The 11,382-nt window shown below is 38.0% G+C and overlaps 1 protein-coding gene and 1 long non-coding RNA gene across 2 annotated transcripts in view; both read right to left on the bottom strand.

Annotated features, from left to right (window-relative positions):
* Nucleotides 1–452: 452 nt before the first annotated feature.
* LOC107551469 (uncharacterized) lies at nucleotides 453–2,111 on the bottom strand. The gene is made up of 2 exons (XR_001604772.1): nucleotides 1,117–2,111; nucleotides 453–901 (listed from the first exon to the last, which is right to left on the bottom strand). It is a non-coding gene; the product is annotated as an uncharacterized lncRNA (long non-coding RNA).
* Nucleotides 2,112–2,142: 31 nt separating this feature from the next.
* Nucleotides 2,143–11,382, bottom strand: part of LOC107551445 (sarcoplasmic/endoplasmic reticulum calcium ATPase 2) — a 27,137-nt gene continuing 17,897 nt past the window's right edge. The window contains exons 19-23 of the mRNA XM_016233051.1: nucleotides 8,559–8,761; nucleotides 6,624–6,709; nucleotides 6,354–6,487; nucleotides 5,431–5,548; nucleotides 2,143–3,230 (exon numbers count right to left, since the gene is read on the bottom strand). Coding sequence (XP_016088537.1) covers nucleotides 2,943–3,230; nucleotides 5,431–5,548; nucleotides 6,354–6,487; nucleotides 6,624–6,709; nucleotides 8,559–8,761 — 829 coding nt within the window. The 3' untranslated portion in view covers nucleotides 2,143–2,942. The remainder of the gene's footprint in view (nucleotides 3,231–5,430; nucleotides 5,549–6,353; nucleotides 6,488–6,623; nucleotides 6,710–8,558; nucleotides 8,762–11,382) is intronic.

Below are 11,382 nucleotides of genomic sequence, written 5' to 3'. Positions count from 1 at the left end.
TATTGGAAATATGCTTTTTTTATTGTGATATATTTATTTCAATAAAGATTTTTTTGAAAAAAATAATTTTACTTTTTAATATTTACAGTAGTATTTATCTGATCAGTTTCAACATGTTTAAAAATGCAAAAAAATACACAGCAAGTGAATTTCAAATCAAGAGTTTATTTTCCATTTCATGAAGCAGTTTCCATTTCCCTGTTAATGAAACAGCGATGAAATGACAGTTACGGTATCAAGTGTATGAATAACAAAATTCAAAATGTATTCTTTTTCAAGAAATAGGAAATAAATAGAATCTGAAATAGAAAGAACAGGGTTTTTACTCTTTCATAAAGCTCCTTTTTGTGGAGTGGTTTTCAATGAAAAAACAAACATTAAGACTCAGAGATGGATTAGGGAAACAATGACATGAAATAAACTGATAATGAACATGAACCTGTCCCTTTTTCCCCTGGAACTTGACACCTTATTACGGAATTCAACTTAATCGCTCCCTGTTTTTCTCTGTTCTTAACAAGTAATCATCAACCAATTCTGGAACTCTAGAAAACATTCTTTTTTGGGCTCTGATCAAGTACAGATGCTATTGCCAAAAGTTTTCAGCATCCGCCTGATGACCAGAATATAATGATCGGACACCTGATAATGATGTTTGGTCTTAATAAAAATTAATTGGCCCCTGGTCAGACGAGGGTCCGTTTTAAATGAGAAAAGGCAGGCAAAACAACTTTTCCCATCATAGAGGCACAGCAATGAAACTAAAGCAGTCACATTGAAAATATTTCAGAAAATCCCCTCTTCATTTCGAAAGTAATGATTCAATGTGAACATGAGAATTCTAAAAACCCAGCCCCACAAAAAAGGGAATGAGAGACGTGACTGCAAGCGGTGTGACTCTCTCCCACCTTCAATACCACGACTGAGGTGCCCTTGAGCAAGGCACCGAACCCCCAACTGCTCCCCGGGCGCCGCAGCATAAATGGCTGCCCACTGCTCCGGGTGTGTGTTCACGGTTTGTGTGTGTTCACTGCTGTGTGTGTGCACTTAGGATGGGTAAATGCAGAGCACTAATTCCGAGTATGGGTCACCATACTTGGCCACATGTCACGTCACTTTGAAGAGTTAATGAAGCACAGTTTAGCTGGCATACCCGAATAAAAGATCATAAGCCACACAGTTTGAAGAATGTAAATAGTATTTCATCATTTAAAATGGGATGCATTGCTGAATAGTAGGCATATAAGAGAGTGACAGTTTTCAAAAATAGTTACAGTTACAAGGAAGCGTTCCAGGTAAGATGCTGAAATGTCACATGACTGTGGAAATCTGGGGAAATTTAAATAAATGGCAAGACAAAATAGAGATGATTGACATTATGACTTGATAAAAAAAACAAACAATGGTTTGGGTACCAAACAAATAATAAAAAGAAAATGCCAGAAAACATAAAAGTATTTTATTATGCTACAAAAAAAAAAAAAAAAGGTTTTATTTTTAACATCAAACCGATAACTAATGGAACTTGGTATTATTCCCCCAAGAGGTTAAAAAATAACTTTTTAACACTCTTCTTGGTGAATTTACTTTTTGAACTTGCTTTGACTTAAAGCAACACCCCTAAACATTTATTTAAAATGTTTTAGGGCCCAACAAAATTAGCCTTCATTACAAATAAGACGTACATGAAAAAAAAGAATTAAATCAGGGATATGTGACAGTATGTGGTAAAATGAGTCTTTGACAGACAATTGCCATGCTTTTGGGGTGTTACAGCTACATTGCTTAAAAGGGAAGTGTCATTTCTGTGCCAATAGCGATACCAAATGTTTACACTGTCTTTCATATGTTAGTTAAAATGATAGTCCCACTAAATTCATTCCAATGGATGAGCCAACATTGTTATGTCTCACCTGGTCAGGCTCCTTAAACAAATATAAGGCATTTGGTGTCGCTAGTAATACAGAAATTACACGCATAAAAAAAAAACTCATTTTATAAAACAAACTAATTTAATTAAAATTTCAGGCTAAAACGAATACAGATGTATGTGTATTAAAAAAATACAAAGAATAATAATTAAAAAAAACTGAAGAATAATGCAAAACAAGTGACACATTGATAAGCTGAATTTACTTTTTGAACTTGCTTTGACTTAAAGCAACACCCCTAAACATTTATTTAAAATGTTTTAGGGCCCAACAAAATTAGCCTTCATTACAAATAAGACGTACATGAAAAAAAAGAATTAAATCAGGGATATGTGACAGTATGTGGTAAAATGAGTCTTTGACAGACAATTGCCATGCTTTTGGGGTGTTACAGCTACATTGCTTAAAAGGGAAGTGTCATTTCTGTGCCAATAGCGATACCAAATGTTTACACTGTCTTTCATATGTTAGTTAAAATGATAGTCCCACTAAATTCATTCCAATGGATGAGCCAACATTGTTATGTCTCACCTGGTCAGGCTCCTTAAACAAATATAAGGCATTTGGTGTCGCTAGTAATACAGAAATTACACGCATAAAAAAAAACTCATTTTATAAAACAAACTAATTTAATTAAAATTTCAGGCTAAAACGAATACAGATGTATGTGTATTAAAAAAATACAAAGAATAATAATAAAAAAAACTGAAGAATAATGCAAAACAAGTGACACATTGATAAGCAGAAGGTGGTCATGAGCACAAAACTTTGAAGACTGAATTCAATTTCCCTTCCTCTATCTGTCCCTAGCATTTCCTAGCATTCCTTTATCTGTGGTTGTCCTGGTCTTGCTCTAGATTTCATTCATACTTCTGGTTTTCACACGGAGCACCAAATTCGTTCTGCACTGGATCTTTGCACTGCTTCTGTTCATCAGTCACATTTCTGTCTGCCTCTCTCTCTCTGACTCAGACATACTCACACACGCACTCACACACATCCTCTTCCTTTCTAATCCCAGAAGATGTTGGTAATGTCTGAGTCCAGGCTGAAGATCCAGACCAGCAATGGGCCAGAGATGAGCACAAATGACCAGGACACACCCCTAAATGCCTGTCGCAGCTTGCCAGTCACTCCACTGGCTGCGTTTCCATCCTCCTCCAGCTGCAGATCGCTGCCAGGCTCAATGTAGTTTCTGGCCAAGAACTTCAGGGCTTCATCCATTAAAATAACAGGCAGAGACATCTTGAGAACAGTCACCCACTGGGGCCAAGACAACGGCCGGATCTGAAATATGACCTACAGAGACAAAAAATAACAGACATAGCTACTGCTTACTGGAATAGTTCACTTAAAAATGAAAGTTTTGTCATCATTTACTCACCCTCAGATCATTCCAAACCCTTTGACTGACCTTCTTCCACAGAACGCCATTGCAATTAAATTTGCCAGTAAATTTTTCTATGCTATTAGAAGCTACTAAAGCAAAATAATAGCTTTGTGTTAGTCACAAATACCTGATTTTCTCTGTTTCTCACAATAAGTTACCACATGGTTTCTGAGGATGAAGGTTTTTGGAATGACACTATAATTCAAAAGGGGTTAGCAAGAGTTTATTTTAAAAAAATAATACTTTTTTTCAGCAAGGATGTGTCACGGAATTACTAGTGGAAAACATTGAAGATCCAAGTGTAGTTTTAATAATCCAAAAACAAAGATCCAAAACACGGCAACAGACAGAAAGCAAAGACAAAAAGTAATCCACAACACAGGAGGCAGAAAACAATGCTCACGCAAACAGAACATGGTATATATAGGGGAACTAATAAAACTAATGACACTAATGACTGAAAATAATGAGAACTAACAGACAGAGCAAAGGGTGAAGGGAAATTAAGTCTGGAACAGACAAACTATAATCCAGAAGGAATGCCCTCTGGTGGCTGTTATGGGCACTCCAGCAGATGGCTGTGACAGGATGCATTAAAGAGGTCATATGATGTTGCTAAAAAGAACATTATTTTGTGTATTTGGTGTAATGAAATTTGTACCAGGATCAGGAAACAGTCCTTCATAAAATATGCTGGACACATCTGAATATTTGGGTTGAACTGTTCTGGAACAGTGTTGTAAATACAACTTAACCACTGATTTCTAGTCGTGTCCACTTTTGGAAGGCCAAACAACGTAGTTTCGCTTTCACAACGAAACACAGCGTCACACACGGCGGGCTAGAGTGAGTGGAGGCCGGAATTAGTAAGCAGCGGCGGGCGGGCTTGAGTGAGCGGAGGCCGGCGGCTACAGTGAGTGGAGGCCGGAGGGCTACAGTGAGGAACAGCCAGGGAATGGCGCGGCCGGCGGATTCGACAAAGGAGAGGGCCGGCAGGCTTGTGGCAACCACATGACCCCGGGCTGGACTCTGCTTCGTCCACGGTGAAAGCCGATCCGGCGATCAACAGCGCGAAGTTGATGTATTTCTTCAGCGACCAGCACGGATCAGCTCTAGGCATGACAAAGTAGATATCGTCCTCTTTTGGAAGGCCAAACAAAGTAGTTTCACTTTCACAACGAAACACATAGCGCCTTCATGACATGGCAGAGGCAACAATACTACAGCGAGAATAAAAATTACACCTTTTTTTGCGTGAACATTTGGATGGCGTCATGCAAATCTTCCCACATAGTGATGTAGATATGTGGGGGCGTGTTAGAACGAGCCGTTTTAAGTAGGCGTGGTTGACTCTTAACTTTTATAAAGAATATCTCTTTGGATTTGAGACTTTAGTCTTTGCAACTTCACAGATCTTCTTTATGCACCAAGAGCTTGTAACACTCCAAAGAGAAAGGAAAAATTTAAATCGCATCATATGACCCCTTTAAATTAATCTAAAGTAACCATAAAGGCTTTTATATTGTTACCGAAAGCCTATTTCAAATAAATGTTGTTCTTTACATTCGTTAAATAATCCTGAACACCAAATCAGCATATTAAAATGATTTGTGAAGGATCATGTGATGCTTAAGACTGGAGTAATGATGTTGAAAATTCAGCTTTGCTATCATAGAAATAAATTAATAATAAATTAAAATAAAAAAAGAAAACAGTTATTTTAAATTTTTATGGTATTTCATTAAATATTACTGTTTTTACTGTAATTTGGTCAAATAAATGTAGCCTTGGTGAGTATAAAACTTTTGACCGGTACTATAAATAATGACAAATATTCCATAAAGCTATGAGGGGGTTATGATTTACTGTATTACCCTCAGTCATTTCCTTCGGTTTTTTGGGAAGCCTTTCATCATCAGTGAAATTAATAGCAATCATTTCCTGATTGATTAGGCAACTACTTTCATTGTGGTTTATGACAGACAGGCATGCACAAGTCCAAACTATTAAACACGCACATTTATCACATTCCTCATTATGCCCAAGCATTTTTCTGAGATTGTGCTGCATCATCTTTCCAAATTCTTGAGCACACAGATGCATACTTACGGGAAGAGGGTCCACATATAAGATGAGGAAGTGTAGGGCCATGGAGAGACAGATGGCTCCCATCAGCCAGGGGTTTGACCAAGGAGGCATTTTGAGTAGAGATTGATTTTCTGACAAACTGAAACATACACACCCAAAGACAATAAGAACAGTTCATGCTTCCCTGCTGTCTTAAACATAGGTAGAAAGTTCTGCCGTTTCAATATGATCACTATGCAAACAAACATATTGTTTCAAAATCGAAATTACATTTATGACATTTACTTAAATGTATTTACACTACCGTTTAAAGATTTGGGGTCAATAACCTTTTTGTTTTCTTTGGAAAGAAATTTAAAAAACCTTTCAATTTCCAGTAAATGATGTTCTATTAATTAAATAATCCTAAAACAAATGATCATGGTTTCCACAAAAATAATAAGCAGCACTGTATTCAACATTGCTAATAATGAAAAATGTTTCTTGAGCAGTGAATCAGCATATTCAAATTATTTCTGAAGGATCATGTGACACTGAAGACTGGAGTAATGATGCTGAAAATTCAGCTTTGCCATCACAAGAATAAATTACATTTTAAAATATATTCAAATAGACAATATCTATTTTAAACTGTAATAGTATTTCACAATATTACTTATTTTGCTGTATTTTTGATCAAATAAATGCAGTCTGAGCATAAGAGACTTGTTTTAAAATCATGAAAAAATTGGAAAGACCCCAAAATTCTGAACGATAGAGTATGTATTAGATATACAACACACTGATGTACAATACACTGTATACAAATAATAACAAACACTATAGTGCAAGTTTTTTTTTGACAGGAAAATACCAAGTCAAAATTGTATATATGTGCCATGTGTGCTATTCTCCACATTCAGCAGTGATTTTCTATCATTACAGGGTTTTTAAAAATCACATACCTGTTGAGGGCATTGCACATCTCTATAGTGACCAGCACAGACAGCGCCATAGTCATGGGGTATGGAGACTCGAACACTGAGCACTGCACTCCTGCAAACTCAGCATGACCTTCACTGCACTGAAGATAGTGAGACTATAGAAGAAACAACAGAGAAAAATTATATATTTACTATAATAAAGCTTCTGGTTTAAGACAAAACAAGACTCAAAACTGTACTCTTTGACACTGCAGTAAATTATTTTGTTTTGGTGTACTTATTTTTTATTACCAGTTGGTAGAAAGTGAGCTTTGGTCCATCATGAGCTGCCATGAACCACCAGGCAGCAGCTCCAACTGTTGCTGCCCCTACATAACCTACAAAACAGAGAGAGAAAGAGATGGCAATGCAACTTAACAAATCAACATATTCAGATTGAGTTCATTGGTTCTTTAAATTTAATTCATGGTCTGAAAGAGAGTGTAAGAAAGTTCAGCCTGTTGACTGTTCTCTTGTGTTTACTTCGGCTGGGTTGACAATACTGGTTAATCAATTAGAATTGATCTTAATTTTAATGAACCAATACTGACTCTGAAATTCCAACATCAGTATTTTAGTCTATGCTGTTTTCTGTTGACGCATGAACAACAATTGAACTTTTACTTGTAGACTGCATCTCCCATATTGATACTCTTTAATGTGGTGTGACAGATATGCACTATATTACATATCTATTATATTATTACTTAAAGGGTAGTTCACCCAAATATTCAAGTTCTGTAATAAATTACTCACCCTCATGTCGTTCCTAAAGACCTTCATTCATCTTTAGAAGACAGATTTAAGATAGTTTTGACGAAATGTGAGAGCTTTCTGACCCTCCATAGACAGCAACGCAACCACTGCGTTCAAGGACCAGAAAGGTAGTAAGGACATCGTTAAAATAGTCCATGTGACATCAGTGGTTTGTGCTGCTGACGCAGGAGCTGGCATTCTGACGTAGAACCCGGATGCGCTGCGCCTTGTTTACAAGCAGAGTCTTCATGTCTGCAGATTTCGACAGAGAGAATGACTTGCAATTTTCTGCACTGGACCTTGATCGTGTAAGGACCCTTGCTTTCTTTGGGAGGGTCAGAAAGCTCTCGGATTTCATCAAAATATCTTAATTTGTGTTCAGAAGATGAACAAAGGTTTTATGGGTTTGGAACAACATGAGGGTGAGTAAAAGTGCTGGATTTAGAGAGGGTTTCTTAAGCAGTGGGGTTACCCGAGCCTGCTTAAAGGCTGTGGGAAATGTACCAGTGTGAAGAGAGGTGTTGAGAATGCGAGTAAGCGCAGGTATGACTGAAGAAGAAATGGCCTGAAGTATGTGAGTGGGGATAGGATCAAGTGGGCAGGTAGTAGGATGATTGGAAATGATAAGTTTGGAAATGTCCGTCTCCAAGAGTGGAGAGAAGGAGGAGAGAGAGTGTGTATTTGTCGTTATGAAGGTAACATCGGTTTGTGGTGTGGAGAATTGGTCATTGATGTTTCTTGTTTTATTTATGAAGGATATTGCAAAGTCATCAGCTGTAAGAGTTGATGAAGGAGGAGGGGGAGGAGGACAGAGAAGAGAAGAGAAAGTTTTGTAAAGTGTGCGAGAGTCAGAACAGTTGTTAATTTTGTTGTGGTAGTATGTAGTTTTAGCAGTGGAGACATTTGCAGAGAAGGAAGAGAGGAGTGACTGATACGCACTAAGGTCGGTCGAGTTTTTTTGATTTGTGCCATTTCCTCTCTGCAGCCCTGAGTCTAGAGCAATGTTCACGGAGAACATCGGACAGCCAGGGGGCAGGGGGGTAGTACGTGCTGGTCTGGATGAAAGGGGGCAAAAGTTGTCTAAGCAAGATTAATGACAGAATTTTCATTTCTGGGTGAACTAACCATTTAACCTGTTAATGATGTCTCATTTACTGTATGTTTGAATAAACCAATCAATCAGTTGAATGAAAACAACTTTCTATGACAGCCACCATTTAAATGTTAAATATTTCAACAATAAATTGGAGAAAAGTTTTTTGCACAAATTTATTGGTCTTTTTTTCTGCATGATTAAGTGAAATGAAAAAAATTATGACTGCACTTGTGTATTATAGAATCTGATCTAACCTGATCAATAACATTATCCTATATACAGTAATGAAAGGTTTTAATCTTAATAACAAGGAGTGATGCGTGTAAATGACTCACAGCCGATGATGAGGTATCTGCAGAAGAGCCAACCCGAAATGAGTGGTTCTCTAGGTGAGCGTGGGGGTCTGGACATGATGTCCAGGTCAGGGGGGTTGAAGCCGAGAGCAGTAGCTGGGAAACCATCCGTCACCAGATTGACCCACAGCAACTGGACTGGGATCAGAGCCTCTGGCATTCCCAAAGCAGCGGTGAGAAAAATACTGAGAGACAGAGAGAAAAAATTACTAAACAACGCTTAAAATGCTAATTTTGCAGACGAAATCCAGTCATCCATTCAATGGGAATCTGTGTAACTGGGAATCTGCGCTAAGGGGACATGGTGATGGAAAAAAATGTGAGACGGGAGAAAAATGTTTTTGTGTTCTTTTTAACTGGAAACTTTATTCTTTCGCAAATGTAATTTCATGTGAGGGCAGGGGCGCCTTAAGATAACCAAAGGCCCCTGGGCTACAGCATTACAGTAGGCCCCCCGACCCCAGAAAACCTCTCTTTTTTTTTAAGCTTCCTAACAATTATTTGTCAAATTTCGTTATTTGTCTTGTTAATAATATGCCAGTTAACATTCACAACACTGTTCTGCGTAAAATGTGAATATAAGCAAATATGCAAATTCACTCTTTGCCACAAGGTGGCGCTTGTGGAACAGCAGAATTATATAGCCATTACATAAAGTAAACACTACGTTATTACGGGCATTATACCGAGGTAATACGAAAGGAAAATGCCATCAAAACGTTCCTGGCTGAAATATGAGTTTACAGTTATGATTTAAACACCATAAATCACACAAAATATTAATTATTCATCATCAGTAGATCAAAACAACACGGCATATGTTGGCATAAATGTGGGTTATTTGGTGATTGCTAACTGCATTTTTATTTTGAAACATGACATGCTCACGTTTAATTAGTTAAATCACAGCCGTATAAAATTTAATGATCACATTTAAACAATAGGTCAATTCCTATTTTTCCATCCCTGGATTTAAAATTGAGACTTTGCAGCAGCACTATTTATTTGCAGCAGAACACAGATGACACACAGATTACATCCAAGCAAGTTACTGAACTCTCACTGTATGACGTTACAGAACGCTGTCCGGTCCTTTCACACAGTAGTGTTGCGTTTCTGTTCATCTGCGTGTTGACAAAGTTAGGGCTGCACGATAAATCGCATGCGATATTTAATGAGCATCTTGTCAGTAAAGCCGCTTCTGTAATCAGTGGTAAATCTCCATCACGTGCGTGCTTTCACATGGAGCAGCATTAACTACACAGAGCCATTGTTCACTGACAGGCTGCGCAAAACCACGATCATATATGATATCATATATCATATATGATCATATATATAGATTTACCGCTGATTACAGATGCGGCTTTACTGACAAGATGCGCATTAAAGGAACACTCCACTATTTTTGAAAATAGGCTCATATTCCAACTCCCCTAGAGTTAAACAGTTGAGTTTTACCGTTTTCGAATCCATTCAGCCGATCTCCGGGTCTGGCGGTAGCACTTTTAGCTGTAGCTTAGCATAGATAATTGAATCTGATTAGACCGTTAGCATCTCGCTCAAAAATGACCAAAGAGTTTCTATATTTTTCCTATTTAAAACTTGACTCTTCTGTAGTTACATTGTGTAGGCTACTAAGACCGACGGAAAATGAAAAGTTGCGAGTTTTCTAGGCCGATATGGCTAGGAACTATACTCTCATTCTGGCGTAATAATCAAGGAACTTTGCTGCCGTACCATGGGTGTAGCAGGGGCAATGATATTACGCAGCGCCTGAAAATAGGCTAACTTCCGTCAACATAACCAGCTACACAAACTTAGTGCCGGTCACATTGGAAGTTACCTAGCTGGGGACTATTTTTAGGTGCTGCGTAATATCATTGCGCCTGCTGCACCCATGGTACGGCAGCAAAGTTCCTTGATTATTACGCCGGAATGAGAGTATAGTTCCTAGCCATATCGGCCAAGAAAATTGCAACTTTTCATTTTCCGTCGGTCTTAGTACACAATGTAACCACAGAAGAGTCAAGTTTTAAATAGGAAAAATATAGAAACTCTTTGGTCATTTTTGAGCGAGATGCTAACGGTCTAATCAGATTCAATGATCTATGCTAAGCTACAGCTAAAAGTGCTACCGCCAGACCTCGAGATCGGCTGAATGGATTCGAAAACGGTAAAACTAACTGTTTAACTCTAGGGGAGTTGGAAAATGAGCCTATTTTCAAAAATAGTGGAGTGTTCCTTTAAATATCGCATGCGATTTATCATGCAGCCCTAAAAGATACTCTCGTGCTACGGTTATTTACTAGCGAATGCATTGTACATTCCGCCTTCAGTATATTGATGGACCACGTGGAACATACCAACTATACAAACTGTGTAGGGGGAACCTAAACTGAGCCATTCACTATATAGGCTACTACAACCAGGCCGTTGCTGAAAAAGAGTGTGTGAGTTTGTTAACAGAACGCTGTTGTCACTGCTGCAAACTCCCATATAAATAATTACCGTATTGTCCCGAATATAAGACGATGTTTTTTTCTTGGAAATACATCTGAAAAAACGCGGTCATCTTATATTCAGGGTCTAGACTTTGACATGTCAATAATACACCCACAACAATAGGTGGCGCCAAAACATTTTGGTGCATAAAACGAGTGTGCCATGAAATACGTAATGTAATGCGTTTTGTAAAGATCGCAAGTAAAAACAAAAGAATAAGAAAACTAGGGATGCACCGAAATAAAAATTCTTGGCCGAAACCGAAAACCGAAAAAGAGGAAACCAAGGCCGAAAACCGAAA

This window comes from Sinocyclocheilus grahami, unplaced genomic scaffold (genome assembly GCF_001515645.1).
Source record: "Sinocyclocheilus grahami isolate Dianchi unplaced genomic scaffold, SAMN03320097.WGS_v1.1 scaffold17.1, whole genome shotgun sequence".
NCBI classification, from domain to species: Eukaryota; Metazoa; Chordata; class Actinopteri; order Cypriniformes; family Cyprinidae; genus Sinocyclocheilus; species Sinocyclocheilus grahami.
This window is presented reverse-complemented; position numbering and strand designations above follow the sequence as displayed.